This window comes from Balearica regulorum, chromosome 3 (assembly GCF_011004875.1).
Source record: "Balearica regulorum gibbericeps isolate bBalReg1 chromosome 3, bBalReg1.pri, whole genome shotgun sequence".
Lineage (NCBI taxonomy): Eukaryota > Metazoa > Chordata > Aves > Gruiformes > Gruidae > Balearica > Balearica regulorum.
The window spans coordinates 75,479,255-75,496,938 of record NC_046186.1 but is presented as its reverse complement, the minus strand read 5'-3'; the positions used below and the strand labels follow the sequence as shown (position 1 = coordinate 75,496,938).

The window sequence follows — 17,684 nt, the reverse complement described above, 5'->3', positions numbered from 1 at the left end:
AAATCAGCAAGTATCATTCTCCCTCTTTACAAATGGGGAACTGATGAGAAGCATAGATTAAGTGACTTACGTGAAAACCACAGGAAGGCTGTGCTGCTGCCAGGAATTGAAATCAGGTGCCATGAATGCCAGTTCAGTCAAGTTCCCCATATATTAAACTTTGTAAGAGGTTTTTCCTAAACATAATAGGAGATATTTTTCCTCCTTGTAGCATGCGGAATCATTTTACACGTGATGAGTGCGTCTATAAATAGGAGGCACATTGATAATAAATGAGTAATAGATATTGTGAAATATTTTGAATGTACAGAAGAGTTAGATTCATCTTTTAATGACAGCTCTTTATGTGTTAGATATCTAGCTTAAGTTAGTTTTCTCTGCTTCAACTATAGGACTTCCACAGGGTGATTCATCGTACCTATTTTAGACATCTCACGTAAGTCAGGATAAATTCCCTTCTTTGGATCTTGCTTCTCATTCAGTATATTTGGAGCCTATATGACTTGTTTTGGTTAGATGTTTAATTTTTGAAGAACTAAAATTGTGTGAGGTGGTTCACAATCTAAGATATTTAGGTACCTAAACTTTGGTTTCAAAAATAGCTTAGCCCAGGTGACTTAGGATCAGAATTATTGGAGCTGAAGGAGCTATTGTGGGAGACACCTAATTTCAGGTTTCAATATCTAGCAAATTGTTTGATGTCTCTTGATTGTTAAAAGAACAGGGCACTCCAGGGCTCAGTTCTTCTCATGCTGATGTACAAATCTAAAAAAGAAAGGATGAATTGCATCCTGTCTCTACCGTTAATTATAAAAGGAATCTAAGCAACCAGTGCAACTATAGGTATCACTGAGGAAATCCGAAGTAAATGAGGTGAATCCTACTTTAAATCTCCAGTTAAGAATAAGAGACAAAGTAAACCAGTGGTGGTTGACTGCTGGAATATCCTTAAATATCTCATCCAGACGTGATCAAAAATACATCATGGGGTCCAAAGACATTTAAGGGCTTTTGAAAATTGACTTGCTTTAAGCATTTTGATTGCATCAGTCCTGTGTGATAGGTATGGCTGTGATATATAGGAGAAAATGCCTCTAACAGATATAATCTGTCAATATATACAAATAGTTAATTCATGAATAAGTGTTTTGTTCCTTTACAAGCCTTTTATAAATGCACCCTTAATGTAAAGTGAGTCATTTTGTTTCAGGCCACTGAATAAAGAATATAAATCCGCATATGTTATGCATGACTGTGTTACGGCAGCAAACATATATATGTTCTACTACTACATGTTTTAGTTGGTTGCTGGGGTTTAAGTGAGCTACTGTACAGGCACAAGGAAAAAGAAATTGGAAAATGACATCTTATAAATGTATCTGGACTTTGAAGGTAGAAAACAGGCTGGTAACTAGATGTCAACATGTGCAAACGCATTTAGTAGGAACTTTTCTGTCTTCAAATTGATCTCTTTTTTTTTGCTTTATAGTGTGAAAGTCACTGATGAGAGTGCTGTACTGGTTTGGCATGAGTCTGATGCTGAACCAGTATAAAATGTCATATTTGTTGGACAGAATATGAAGGCTATGTCCACCTTGCCAATAGGTAGGCGGACATTTCCTTTCTGTAACTTTCTCTAACAAGACAGATTGATTCCCATTTTACCTATCTTCCATTTTTGTGTATCAACAAAAAAATAAGAGCAGACGGGGGGATTCTGTCCATGCCCTTTTATGCTAAGTTAATGACTGGAAAGTATATCCATTTTTTCAGCTGCAAATTTATGATGGAAATGCTGACAATCTCAGCTACAGTATCACTGGCATCTGCCTCCATAATGAGAGGCTGCTAACAATCCTGCATCCAGCAAAATGTTCCCTTTTAATGGGGTAAGACAATCACCATCCTCACCTTCAGGTCCAGTCTCTGCCCTGAAGAAAAGTTAGGTCAGCAGGGAGCTTTGCAGTTGTGGTTACCCATATCGCTCTTCAAGGCCAGCAAAACAACTCAGAGCACTCAGCATGTATTTAGTGCAAGGATCACAAGGATTTGAAAATTAATAAGAGTCCAACATTAAATATTTATGCCATTGCTCTAGGTTCAAGCATAATAATCACAGAATCACAGAGTGGTAGAGGTTGGAAGGTCTGGAGATCATCTGGAGATCATCACCTGCTAAAGCAGGATCACCCAGAGCAGGTTGCACAGGATCGTGCCCTGGCGGGTTTTGAATATGGCTGGAGAAGGAGACACCACAACCTCTCTGGGCAGCCTGTCCCAGTGCTTGGTCACCCTCACAGTGAAGAAGTTTTTCCTCATGTTCAGGTGGAACTTCCTGTGTTCCAGTTTGCGCCCATTGTCCTGTCTATATGTTACAGTTTTTTAAGAAGTCTCATACTATTTTTAAAAAAATGGTGTAACAAGACATGTTATTGCAACATTTACAGATGAATCTTCTTAAATGTACCCACAAAATATGCAGTGGCACCCCTGTCTTTGTAATTTAAAATTCTGCTTTCTATCCTTTGTGTATGAGGTTTTGGTCCTATTATTCAGTGTTCAGTGTGGGATTTCTTTAGAGAGAAGTGCAGATTGGTGAGAGAGTTTTTTATTTCTTATGCCCCCCCAAAAAGGGAACAGGATTTTCATGAGCAGTTATGGGATAAAAGTTTATGAAGCACTAAATACTGTTGTGAGTACTGTAACTTAAAGCTCTGTTTTGTTCCTTTAGTACACCATAAAGTCATTTTGCTCGTGGAGAAAATTCATACTACTCCCTTCCTCTTTGGCCTTTTGGATTTTCCTGTTTTCTTTGGGGCTGTTAGGACCAAATGCTTTCATTTATTTCACTCTACAGTAGACCAGATTTATAGGTGAATCTGAAGCCTGGTTTACAATGGTTATATAGCCACTAGTGTGGAACCGCACCAATGCAGAACCGTAGAGTGGACGTGATTTACATGTACGCAGCATGATTTGTACTTGCTCGGCTTATCTCAGGCTGAAAGCAGGGTAAGTTAGACCACAGAAAGTTATTGCAATGGCATCAGTCATTTTAGAGTAGGCGATCTTGTCAGTGAGGATACAGTGAGCAAGTTATTTAATATTGCTGTGTGTCAGTGTCTCTATCATTAAAAGGGAGGCATTTCCATAGCCTTTTAGGCTATTGGGATGGAACTAGATGAAAACTGCAAAAACTAAGAAAATTTCCTGGGATACCCTAGAAAAAACTTACACCTAACATTGAAATAAATGTATATCATAGAATTATTTTGCCAATCAGTTTTGTGAACTATATTTTGCAAATAAAGTTGGCTGGGCAATTTTTACCACCCTTTAGCTCTAAAACATTATACCGTACTTCTCACTATGGATTCCTGGGGGTTTTTGTGGGTTTCTTTTCAATCTGTATACAGCATTTATCAGTATCTGTTGTTGGAGTATATTTATGATGTTTACAATAATTTTTTTATCACAATCTAAGAGTTCCTGAGGTTACTTACAGAAACAGTCTGCGATTTTCTTGATTTTAATATCCCACACAATTTTCTGGTGGTGAAAATCATAGCTGTGAGTCAGAAAATGAGGCATATGATGTGAGTTGGAGCAGAGTGATACCCCATTTAGCAACACTGCAAAGTTCCAGACATTTGACAAATAACTTGGACTTAGCATGTGAGACATTAGGACAGCTAACTTGATTATGTGGGATAGATTCAAGCTCAAAGTTTGGGAGACGGGGGGTGATTTGTCTGCTGTTTGAAGTTTAACACCAGTCTGTTGTATTGTAGTACAACCGCTACCAGCGCTACGGGGCCGAGGAGTGCGTGCTGCAGATGGGAGGAGTGCTGTGTCCAACTCCCGGCTGTGGAGCGGGTTTGCTTCCTGAACCAGGAATGAGGAAAATTGTATGTGAACCAGGCAATGGAATAGGCTGTGGGGTAAGAACATACATTTTCCTACTAGCAGTGTGGGAAACAATTGATATTGTGCAATGTTAGAATAATGGTAAAAATGTTTTTTTCCATTTCTGCGAGTGACTCTGAATTGCCCTTCATACCAGAGTGGAATTCTGTGGCTCAATATACAATTTAAATAGAACACCATGGCTTAGGAATGATGGTTTCATCGTGCAGAGTATGTCCATTCCAGAATTCTTTGCTTTATTTGATTTAAGTTACTGAGTAGTTACAGTAAGATATTGAACTGTGCAGATGACAATCCAAGTATGCTTTGACTTTTCTCCTAGCACTCAGCAGAAATGAACAGGATCTTGAGCAAACCATTCATTATTATATTAACACCAACTTTCTTTATATGTCATAGAAAAAGGAAAGAGCATGACCAGTCTGTGATACTGCACTGACATTGTTTTTACATGTCATACATGATGAAAAGAAATACAGAAATAGTTTTGTTTTCTCATAAAAATTGCATTTAAGCAGGGGGAATGCACAATCAATGGTGGATTTCGGGAAAACAAAACCAGATGACACTGGAAAATGTTTTTGCTAAGAGGTCAGATCATATGGATCAGTGATTTTTTTAGCAGTAGAAAAAACAGGTGCCTTACAATAATCAAGCTTGGGGGGAAATAGAAATATGTAGAGAGAAATCTATATATAAAAGAACCTATTAAATGTTAGGTCAGAGTGACTAACTGATGTTTGTACTATGTGACTCTTTCCATGGTTGGTATTATTACTGAATTCCATGCAGGCTATGAGAGAAGAGAAAATATCTATATTTATAAAATATTATCATACTCTTGCTGTTGTCTTTCTTGTGGAAAATGCACTTTTTATTGCAGTTTTGGTGCTGCCCAAACTGATACCATGGAAGAATCATAGTTTGTGGAACTAGGAAGTTGCAATAACTTGTCTTCTATGAGTAGGTTAGCATCTGTCGACCTTGGTAAAACTTCCTATCTGTCCATGCAGTGGTGCATGTAAAACAGAGTACTCCCCAGACTCACTGAGGTGACATAGGACTATAAAGTAAAGTAGAAGGTGAGAAAGTAATAAGAAACAAGACTGAGTAAACAATGAGAAATGCCTCTGGATTAACTATTAGGGATTGGTTAAAAAAGATAAAATCACAAATAATTTTTACTGTGCTCTCTGCTTTGAACTGATGAAAATTAAACTGTGTTTTGCAGCTTCATTCATCATCACTCTGAATCTGTAAATGTCCTGTAAATAAAGTGTACATAGCATAAAGGATTGATGTATTGCCTGGTTTAGCAAACTGCTCTGTTTCCTTCTATGGAGTCTGTGCTGCGCTTGCTAGTGACCAGATCCGAAGCCTTGAGTTCAACCTCAGCCTTTGTTTTGGTTTATGTGATGTCTTGAACATTAGGGAGTACAATTCACTGAGGCTGAAATGAGAAGCAAGAGGCTGGTCTATAAGCCAAATTTTGGTAACATTAAGGCCCTTCCTCAGAATCTATAATGGAACAGAGTGAAAATACATGTCTTTCAACCTTTCTTTGCACCCTGCCAAATGGTAATCTTAAGGAAGATTTGTTGAGGAAGATTTCCTGTGGTAAAGGTCCATTGGTGAATGCTTGCAAGAAGACCAAGGCAGTTAGGAAAGCTATTTATTTATGCCCTGTTTCTGTAGTCACTTGACTGTTTTCTATTCGGAATGTTAAACTATGGTGGGTTTTTTCCTCAGACAAAACCTGCCCTGTTTTAGTGTGAAGGCCTTCCACTCTTCTTTATAGAATCCAGGCACATCGACTTCAGAGCTCTGGATTCCTTCACAAGTGTACACAATGATTTACAAGCTCAAAGAAAGGCCCAAGATGAATGTCCCTTTTGTCCATCCAGATAAAGGTAGCAAGAGATGCTGTGCAATGCTTACCTGTACAGCTTAGGTTAGAGACATGTTCCTTGTTAAAGCTGGTAAGCAAAGAAATAAGGAAGGCAACATGAATCTGGAGATTACCTATGAATATCTGTGTCATCCTTTAAGCTATACTTTAGACATGTAGAGTCTCTTTTGGGGTATTCGAACCTCTGTCTTTGGATAAAGTTCAGAGCTGGTAACATATTTCTAAGAGCAGAAGTTACATCTAACATCAATGATCTGTTATTCACCCAAAAGCTCTTATAGAGAAATAGTTGTCTACTGCACAGAACAAACTGATTGTTCAGGTCTGAATTGCAGCATAAAGGTAGCTAACAACTGTCAAGTAGTTGAGGATTTTGATTAACTGATGAGATGGATGAAGGGAGGGAGGAGGGATAGCTTTTCAAGAGAAAGTCAAGACAGTAAATGAAAAACATTTGCAGAAGCCATTTTAGAAAAGGAGAGGCAGAAGAAACCAAATAGAGAATAACCTGGCTAAGGTATTGAGGTGAAATAAATATTCCACTATTCAGAGAGAAAACTGTGTGAGGCGGTCCCAAACATGTAAGGACTCCAACCCAATCTGAAAGAGCATTGAAAAATGAACAGGTAACTGAGCCAGACTAGGATACAGACATTTTCCCTTCCTCAGTTTCTTTCTGTGGTATGTGAAATGAGGAACTAGAATCTCTTTTTTCAAAGTCATTGCTATTGGTGCCAAAGCTAAATGTGAGTCTCCAGGAGAGTGCTCTTAATTTGCTAAAAGGCCTTTGGGAAAGTTAAAGATGGTGGATTTTGCTTTGTCTCAGGAAATTAAGAATCAGCAATATGTGGGGCCCAGAAACAGCCTGTTAAATATCTAGACAGAACTGTACCAAAAAGGTGAGGAGAGAGGTTTAAATTTAAGCATCCCCATATGTACCCTCTGCTGTCAGACCCTGCTATCTATTCAGGCTTTCAGGCAAAGAAATAGAACAATAAGAGAGATTTATTTTGACTTGAAAAGTAGCATGCAAATATCTTTTTAATGATTATGAATAGTCCTCACCCAAAGCCATATTATGGTACCGCTGACTGACCTCACTCTTGCCTAATCTTTCATATCTTTTTATCATTAGCCATAAACATAGTAATTGATTTATCAAGATATTACCATTATACACTGTTGTTCTACCTTCATTACTATGCATCAGACCTATGTTACTAACTTTTAGTGCTCAGATATAAAATTTTGACATATTTAATACGAGAAAACAGCAACAAAACATAGAAGACAGTACATATTGTACCAGCTGGCCTGGGTACAGGAAAAGCTGTGGTAATCAAGGCATACAAAGGCTCTATGAATAAAACATTTTTGTCTTGTTTTATATTATACTGGCATATTATTTCCTACATATTAAAGTTTGGAGTTAAAAGCAGGTTAGCATGAAGCTTCAAAAGGGACTATACTACTTGTTTATTGAAAACTATGCCGTGGTTTCTATGCATACAGCTCATCTGTCTTGCAAAATGTCCAGTGTCAGTGTCTTTCAGTGGGATGATAGCTGACGGATGCGTGATTGCATCCCAGCAATTGCTCCACAACTCTATAAACATTATGCAGCATGCAATAGCAGTTGACTTATCCCTTGGAATGGGGTGAGATGGGAGATCGGGGATAGTGGAGATGGAGTCTCTGTTGGTCTTTTGCCCTTGAGTTTACTCATTCCTAGCATAGTCTGTATAAGCAAGAAGAAGAGTGTATTTCCAGAGATCCACTGTGGTTTGATAATCCCTTGCTAGGAGACCTGACTCTTGAAGCTATAGCCAGGTTGATGGAGGTCCTGACACCACTCCAAACTATCCTGAGGTTTAGGTGGCAATTTAAATGGTCTTAGGAACAAGCTGTCATAACTGATGTTTTTGTGGCCCTTCATTCGGATCCCCTAATGTGAAACTCCAGTTAGCAAGTGAGTACTCAACCTTAGTGTATTAAGTGTGCAAAGATAAAGGAAGTTTTATAGTGTGGCAAAGGGAGCACAAAATTTTGGGTTACTTCACCTCTTTTACACCATATTTACTGTTCTGTAAGCGTAATGCCATTGAAGAACATCACGATTTCACAAAAGATGTGTTCGCTTCTAGGACAGGTGAAATTTTAAGACCACAGACTGCAAGAGGTCCCTGAAAAATCAATAGATATAAGTACCGTGTCTTCCCTATAAATATAATTCCTAGGCCATTGTATTACATATAACAAAATCCCTAAGGCAATTTCACTCTTCCCAGCAATTTTTTCCCATTGATTTCTTCTTGCATTCTTCTTCCATGGCTAAGGAAGCACATGTCAAAAGCAATTGCAGCATATTTGTAGAATTAACAATTGTCTGCCTTTTCAAAAAGCTTAATAGAATAGAGTACACTCTAAAATAGTTGCATGAGAAGTTCAATACACATTCCTGTTGTTTGCAAAGCTCTTTTTTGTGGTTCATATTCTCCTGTTCGTGCATTTCCTAGCATACGTTTCGTCTGCAGTGATGTCCTTGTTAAGCACAATAATATGCATGTAGATGAACCCTGAATAATTGGGAAAAATACTTTGTTTTGAGCAGATGAATATGAATTATAAAAATTGCAAGCAGCAAGTTCCTATTCACTTAATTTTGATAATTCAAATGATGATTTTTTTAGTGGGGTGTGTCCTTCTGAACTTCTGGAGTGGGGTTGTTTATTTTAGGGGGTTATATCTCAGTTAGAGTGCTATGTGAGTGCACTTATACTCCCTCTGGGACCTGAACTAGCTCACTGGTTCAGAACTATTTCATGGTTATGAAAGTGCAGAATAGTTTGCAAGAGTACCCCAGTCTAGAAGTGAAAAGCAGTTTCCACATCTGGCAGTTCTAAGTCTTTTGTTGCAAAATTCAGGTCTAATGCAATGTATTGTCATGATCAGCATGTACTTTCTTTGTGCAATTTCTATCCCTCTTGCATCTAGTTTTGGCACATTTTTCAATATATATTGCCTGATCAAAATGTTTGAAAGTCTGACTAACCTAAAATACTTTATTTTCAAACAGAGATGTAGGTATAAGTGTTCGGTTCCAGACATACTTTACTTCTTCATTAGCAGTACCAGGAAAAACTTGAATGTATGTAACAAGAAAATAGGCAACTTTTAAAATACTGCAAGATATAAAGATAGTCAAGATGAGTAGTGGTAATTCAAGACAATCTTTGAAGATATTTGCAGTGAAAAAAATCTTTTTAATTTTATAACAAGATGAATAAAAGGTCATAGGTGGAGGGCTTTGTGCACAATGATCTGAATTTTTTCCTCAGTTTTAAGATGGGAATGAAAGTTGAAGCAGGAGCAGAAATAAGAGGCTCTGAGGTTTTGAAAAAGAGAGAAAATATTCAGAAAAGACAAGATCTTGAGACCTTTATGTCATGTGCAAAACACTAAAATGGAAATAAGAGATAGCTACTATCTCATACCTGTTACTCTTTGTTATTACATTTCAGGTATCTGTCCTTGTTGCATATGTCATTGAATTTTTGCTTATAAGCAAATTCAGCAGAAAGGTATTACCATGGATAAGGTAATAGCTGAAGATATTGCTGAGATTAAGAAACCAGCAGGAGTGTTTCATAATATTGTATAGGGAGTTTTTTCAAGGGGAATGAAAATGAGACAGACATTTTCTATTATTGCTAAATGCTGAGTTGCTAGCATTGTGCCACAAGCTCTAAGCAGTAATCATGTATTGCTTTCTTCTATTGAGTGGGCACTCTAGCCTTTAGAAAGTGGAATTCCGTCTTGTTGACACATTATGCTTCAGTAGCTAAGCAAGTTGTTTCATGCTAAAATATGACAGGCTTTCTTAGGCTGACCAAAATTCTTTTTGGATTTGTAGGTTTTTTCTAGTAATGTTTTATGTGGTTTAAAATTAACTGTAAAAACATGGGGCTTTTAAAGATGTGGTAGAATGTTGATGTTTTAATAAAACATTTACCCCACAATAGCACTGTACAATTAACAAGCTGTGGTGGGCTGACCCTGGCTGAGGGCCAGGTGCCCACCAGAGCCGCTCTATCACTCCCCTCTTTCATTAGACAGGGGAGAAAAAGTACAACGAAAAAAAAACTTACGGGTCGAGATAAGAACAGGGAGAGATCATTCTCTAATTATCATCACGAGCAAAACAGACCGAACTTAGAGAGGGAATTCATCTTATTTATTACTAAGCAAAACAGAGTAGAGGAATGAGAAATAAAACCAAATCTTAAAACACCTCCCCCCACCCCTCCCATCTTCCCGGGCTCAACTTCACTCCCGGCTTCAAACCTCTGTCCCCCTCAGCGGCACAGGGGGACGGGGAGTGGGGGTTACGGTCAGTTCATCACACGGTGTTTCTGCCGCTTCCTCATCCTCAGGGGGAGGACTCCTCTCATCGTTCCCCTGCTCCAGCGTGGGGTCCCTCTCACAGGAGACAGTCCTTCACGGCCTTCTCCAACGTGAGTCTCCTCCACGGGGTGCAGACCTTCAGGAGCAAACTGCTCCAGCGTGGATCCCCCACGGGGTCACAAGTCCTGCCAGCAAACCTGCTCCAGCGTGGGCTCCTCTCTCCACGGGGCCACAGGTCCTGCCAGGAGCTTGCTCCAGCGCGAGCTTCCCACGGGGTCACAGCCTCCTTCAAGTGCCTCCACCTGCTCCGGCGTGGGGTCCTCCACGGGCTGCAGGTGGAATCGCTACACCCCCTCATCCTCCCTCCATGGGCTGCAGGGGGACAGCCTGCCTCACCATGGTCTTCACCACAGTCTTCACCATGGGCTGCAGGGGAATCTTGCTCTGGCGCCTGGAGCAACTCCTGCCCCTCCTTCTTTACTGACCTTGGTGTCTGCAGAGTTTCTTACATCTTCTCACTCCTCTCTCTGGCTGCAAAAAGCTCTCTCTAACTGTTTTTTCTCTTTCTTAAATATGTTATCACAGAGGTGCTGATTGGCTTGGCCTTGGCCAGCGGCAGGTCCGTCTTGGAGCTGGCTGGCATTGGCTCTGTCAGACACAGGGGAAGCTTCTAGCAGCTTCTCACAGAAGCCACCCCTGTAGCCCCCCCGCTACCAAAACCTTGCCACGCAAAACCAACACACAAGCTATGTTTTGCTCTCAAGGTGCATTAATTCCATTGCCCATGTCTTGCAGTGCTGCAATTCATTGATCCGGTGACTGATACAAAATTCAACTGTCAGCAGTGAGTGGATAAAGCAATCTAGAGAATGTTTCCATTATTAATAACATGGATCACATTAGTTCATAGGACTAGCAAGAGCAAAACAAATGTTTTTTATAAGGAGAACAAATCAATTACTTGCACTTGGTTCAATAGGTAGAAGAATAACTGCTTTTTCCCAAATCATGGAGAACTAGCTGGTCAAATAATGTTAGAAAACAACACGTGAGTCTCTTCAGCTCTAAGTGAGCTAGAATTGAAACTTCATTAGTTTTGTCTGATAGATGTCCAGAATATTATGGAATGTCCCATATTATGGGATCAAATTCTGTATCCCTTAATTTATGTAGGGTATACCTTTTCCCTGATTTCTGCATCATGCAGGCATCTAGAAAGTGGCCGTTGTGCCTGCACATGTGCAGTGTCTTCAGTGTTTTGGTTTGATTTATTATTCTGCAGCTTACCTAGTAGTTCACCATTTAAAATCTGTCATATATGGTCTGAGAAAGAAGGAGCAAGGAGGTAGAGAAAAGAGGTAGTTACCTGATAAAGGGATGGAGGCTGCTGGTCTCTGTAATCTAGTGTAAGAACACAGATAACAGAATAACACTGTATTTGAGTCAGGGATATTGTGTTAGAAAAAACTAGGATAAAATCAAGTTCTTTTTTGTAAAGATAAGTCAAAACTGAAGACATGGACCTAGGAACTAGAAAGGGTAAAACTAACCTCTATGAGTGTAAACCAGCTCAGACTGGGATTTTTAAACCAATGTTTTGCAGAAGATAAATGGTCCAAATTTTACCAGTTTGTTTGAAATAGGAATGAGCTAAAATTGCAAGCATGTGAGACCCATTTTAATTTGAGGGCTGAGATAAAATAGGAGTCAGTTTTAAAATCACATTGGTAGTTGATTTTAGGATTCATCAGCTAAATCTTAGTCCTTGTAAACTGCTAGATCAAAGAGTCCTCTGGAAGGGTGCTAGGGATTTTCATATTAGAGATACCAAACACTTTGTCACGTGTTCAATATTCGGATTCCAGCCTGAAGCTATCTGGGCTTCAAATTTCTTCACCTGTGGAAAGTGAAGAACAACATTTTACAGTAGATGAAATGCAGAAATGCGCACAATTTAAAATATCCACAGCTTAATGTAAATTGATTTTAGCCTATAGACTTGGAAAAACAGCTCCAAAAAAAGTACCTTCTCTGGTTGACTGTGATTCCTTTTCTCAGGTACTCATTGAGTAAATCATACCCTGATGCTCAGGTCAGGATTAAACTGATCACCAAATTTGAAGGAGAAGTCATAATTTTCCCTCAGGTGTCATTGGCAGGGACTTGACATTCTGTGCCAAAGTTGATGGATGAGCTATATACCATCTCCAGGAATTTTAGGGGCATTTCTCACCTAGAAATTCCTTGTTATTGCAAGAGCCTCAGGCTTTGATGACATCTTTGTCTATTTTGGTCTATGCCTGTGGCACACTACAGTTTAGTCTCTTGACGACTGAAGTGTTCTTGTCTAATTAAAATAATTGGGCTCCATGTAGCAGTATCTGGGTGATATTTAATGGTTTATGATGCTCAGGAGATTATATTAGATGAACTCATAATTCTGTCAGGCCTTAAATATAATGGAAGTTTATGACTGGAGAGAACTTGGAATTACTTTTTTCTCACTACTCCTCTCTTCTTCAACAAAATGCCTAGAAATATGTCTGACAGTCAGGGGACAATGTTTTATCATGTGGCCCATCAGGAAAGGCGTGGAGTACAACAATAGGAGAGAAGGAGAAATAAACTGTTTATAGGAATTTCCAGTTAATTCTGCATGTATGGGAAACTGAGGTCTGTCTTCTGACTTTATATTCCACTTACATACAGGGTAAGATTATTCTCCCTTTTGTGATATAGAGAGAGACACTTTGCACATGATGGAAAAGTGTAGCCATTTTAAACCAACCTGTACTTCTTTCAACTAATGGATTAAAAAATCCTAGTGATAACAGTCTGTCCCAGACCACAAGAGGTGCCTGAGCTTTCCTGCTTATACAGTTTATATACTGACTGCAGTTTTATAATTGGTAAGACGAATACAAATAAATTTGCAAATTAGCAGAACTAGGGGTTAATGGAAGATTTGGTATGAATAAACAGATCTATCACTGAGTCACTGGAGAGGAAACAATAATGCAATCAGCAGAGGATGTGCTGCTTGAGAATGGCAGCCACCGAGGGCAGGATTCTAATTGTGTAAGAGGCTTATTTGAGCAATCTTCTAAAAACTTTCTGTATTTGAACAGGAAAGAGAAACACAGGCTGAATGCAGGAAATCACTTGTAAATGAAAAGGAAAATAAAGATGAATCAAAGTAAGCTTATTTATTGCCTTTCATATGAAGTTTCTTATGAAGGCCTCCTGAGGCACTTTGGATTGTATTATTGCATTATTGTAAAATGCAAGAGCTGCTTAATCAATGAGAAATGATGGAGTAAAAAGATAGGACCAGAACAATAAGATCTTAGATTAGAATGAATCTATTGAGTGGCATTTGTAGCTCAGCCAGGGAAGAATTTCAAAGTTTTGAACGTTAAAGAAAAAATGTCCTCATTATGTGTCTAGTATAATTCTGGCCTGTAGCCCAACTCAAAAGTAAATCACAAGGCTTATAAAGAGAGCAGTTCCCAAAAAAAGCATTGCTTTCTACAGCTTTTGTGGCACTTTTAGTCTTCACATTATTGGATGTCAGCATAAAAAAATGCAATGGAGATTTGGGGTTTAAGTCTATTCTGTGTAAGTACAAATATGGAAAGCAGCAGTTTGTGTCAGTTTGGAACTTACAAGAAATGACACTTTTTTTTTAACTAAAAAGAACATCCCAATTATAAATATTTCTCCATTAGCTGATCAAAGAAATGCCCAAAAATTTTTTTTCTGAGCTTTATCTTGACTCTCTGAAGTATGTAAAATCTCTGTTAGTCAGCCAGGCTCTTGGTTCGTTCTTTCAAGGCTACAGCAGCACTTTCCATGTGGAGGGCATAAAGTGGTTAGTTACTGAGATTGTGAAACTCTGTGAGATGACAAAAGGAATGGCACCAACTGCAGAATACAAGCATGCCATAGGGAGGGGCCATTGAAAAGCTAGGGGTAGTATGCATTAACACTTCCCTGAAGAACACTTTTTTTTCTGTGAACACAAATACGTTGACTACAGCTTCCAAGTGCCTCTCTTGGGCTTATAACTATATAGTATTTCTTACTGGACCTTTAAGCAAAATCTCTTTCAGACACTATGGAATGAAGCAAAACGATTGCTTATCTTTTGACTGGTACAATGTTTATTTTTCATTGCACATGTTGCATTATTTCCATATACTATATAGAACCCAGATTGACTGGGCACTCCGTAATGTATCTGGTTGGGCTATGCACCTTGAAGAGTGGGAGGAAAATGGCATTAAAATGATTTAAATATAACTAAATGTAATTGTCTTACAGAAAATAAACGGCTTTTTGAAAATAACACTTAGAACAGAGTTATTCTGAGATTAACTTTCCTCATCACTACTACTTCAATAAGTTATTTAATAATGATGTCACATGCAGAACTTTATTTCAAAACCATTTCAAAGAGATAGCAAAGCCACTATTCCACAATCAAAGCTGATTTTGAAGTGCTGAAACAAAGCTGATTTTCAATTATCAGAGTCCAAAAAAAGCATCTGAAAACTGTCTTGATTGCTGCAAAACTGCTATCTTTTCATGTTGGATAACTCAAAACAAATAGATGATGCTTATGAAGCTTCAAACAAAAATCCACTTCTAACAAAGCATAAGCGTAACAAAACCCTCAGCCTGAAAAAGAATATCTGGGAAAAGTTATAATCTTGTGAAAGTGAGTCTGGAATAGAAGTTGCATCTCAACCTTAACAATGATATTAAGGTCACTAACCTGTAACAGAGGGACTAAGGACAACGTTGCAAAATCAAGGGCTAAATATGAAAATAAAATAAAATTAAAATATAATGACCAAATTATATAAAAGACAGCCCTCACACAGTAAACAAGTAATATTCTTAATGAAAAGCAAGGACATAGATTTGGAGAACAAGGACAAATTCTAATTCAGTGGGAAATAACAGAAAACCAGAATGCAGTATGTGCTCATACAATCATCATGAGGGAGAAGAAAAGGGAAAATTCTGATAAGGATAATATAATATATCTGTGAATGGAGGCCTTGACTAAGGGCAGAAAATCATGGATGGATAACTAAATCTCAGTTAACTCCATTTTATCCCTATATTTCTCAAAAATTAAATAATTTTTTATGATTTATATTTTTTTTTCCATAAGCTCTCAACGTTAAATTGGGTGACAATCACTACCGTGATAGAAAATCTATTCCGCTGACACTTAAAAGACATAAGTGAAGAGACAAAGAGTAAGGTTTAAAGGTACTGATGGCTCACCTTATTCAGACTGAGCAGTAAAATAGGCTGGTTAAGCTGGGCATTGTTTCCATTACAAAATATCAAATTGTAATAGTATGTTTTGAACTTATCTCTGTCATTTTCTCTTTTATGCCCATGAAAATCCTCACATATGTAATACCAAGTAATGACAATGGTAAGTCTCTTATGGACACTTGAAATGGTTATATTAAAAAAAAATTACTTTTAGGCCACCAATCTAAAGCCAGTGCTTAATATTAAATATAATCTGCAAATAAAAAATAGGCGTGGGGCATGTTCAAAAACTTTATCATATATAAAGAAAGCTTGACAAAACTTTGTTTTCTACTTACTTTTCCCTTCAAACTAAAATGAATGTAAATTTTATTTCCTTAATTTGTTTAGGGAACTGCTTGTATGTCTCTTAAATGTGCTTCTGAAATTTCCTAGTCTTTATGGTAATGATACTTATGTCAAAATCTTATTGAGCAGAGTCATTCTGAAAAAAAAATAATAATGAGTTGAATAGGCCAGTTGTTGGCATAGTCTTTCAGTGCTATTTGACCTAAATCAGAAAACTGAAATCTTCATAAATTCCAGAAGATCAAAACTTAAGATCCACAGGATCCACACTGGAGATGGAGGAGGAGTAAATAGGAAAATGAGGGCACCAATATCTTCGCTCCCTCTCTTGACTTGAAGAGTGAGAAACTGCTCCTGCATTTTGTGGGAAAAGCCTGGAAGCAGACAACAGGAACATGAACTCACCTCCTCTGCTGAGAGCCGTGAGTGACTTTGCGTGAGGCAGTACCGCACCTCTGGTTGCTTGTGTGGTCCCTAGTGAGCAGGTGGAGATGGAGAATAACAGCCAGTAAAGTGCAGGTTTCTCCAGAGATCTCTAGCAGAGTCTGAAAATGTATATCTATAGGAAAACTTATAATTTATTAAATCCTTTGATGGGTGGGCCTGGCAGAAAGGAGAAAAAGTGTAGATTAGATTTTATGTGCCATGGCTGTGTGTACTCAGAATTATGGGAAACTGCCTGCCAAATCTGTGTATAAATGAAGATGCTTGTAGCATGAACTGTGGCTAGAAATTGCAGTGCACGGGTGTGAAGGGAGCAGCGTGGGGACTACGCGTGTACAGTGTGAATGGGTGAAAGCTTTAAATGTACAAGTGTTGGATGTACAAAGAACAGTCCAGCCACATGACCATGATATTTTGCATGAGATCCTGGACATTGCAGAATTTTTATGGGGCTATATATTGATTATAACCTACCAAATTTTGTGTTTTCAACTATTTACAGTTATCATATTTTAAAATTCTTTACACTGACGGGAAGCTTTTTCTGGGCATGAAGTAATTACCTAGAGTTATTCAGGAAAGTGTTTCAGATTTGGAGATGGAAAAAAATGTGACTGCCAAGCAGTAGCATTGCTCTGAGCTAGTAACTCACCATCTCCTCCTAGTAGAGGAGTGAAAACAACTGGTAATTGGTGAGTTAAATAAATCAAAGAGGAAATAAACTTAGCAATAAATGTACAATACAATAATAGCTTTTATATGCTGCTGTGGTTCTCACCAGTGGTGTTTTCATAATATGCATCACAAGCTTTCACTGTTCAGGGAAACACATTAGTGTTTTTGAATTGTTTTTATTATAAGCCATGCAAATAGTGTTTGTCCCAGTGGGATGTGACATTAATTATTAGCAAAAGATCTCTTACGTGATTTCAGTCAACAGAGAATGAACAGTTCAATCTTTATTTTCAGAGTGCAACATATAACTATTCAAAACTGCATTAAAAAACATTTAACCCATGCAGAGTATTCCTGCTGAAGAGATGACACATGGCAGAAATAAATTGCCCTAATAACATTTGCAAATGTTATCTGTGTAATTCAAACATGTTCTCCTTCATTATGTTTCAGTAAGAAACAGTGTTTATATTCTTTCATATGGATGGCCACTGGTCAACTCCAGAAATGAAAAAGTTTGATTCTTTTAGAGATGGAATTTTTTAGAATAAGTCACCTAGACACAAGCAAACAAAAAAATCAATCAAACAAAACATACTTCTGCAAGTGAAGCAAGAGAAAAACAGTAGAAATAAGCAAACTTGGGTAACTAATAAGAAATCAGTTCTAAGCAGAAAAAGGC

General features: G+C 38.1%; 1 protein-coding gene across 2 annotated transcripts in view; it reads left to right on the top strand.

Moving 5' to 3' along the window:
- PRKN (parkin RBR E3 ubiquitin protein ligase) overlaps positions 1-17,684 on the top strand; it is a 767,705-nt gene that overhangs the window by 648,644 nt on the left and 101,377 nt on the right. For both annotated transcript variants that reach the window (XM_075748535.1, XM_075748536.1), the window contains exon 9: positions 3,792-3,941. In XM_075748535.1, coding sequence (XP_075604650.1) covers positions 3,792-3,941 — 150 coding nt within the window. The remainder of the gene's footprint in view (positions 1-3,791; positions 3,942-17,684) is intronic.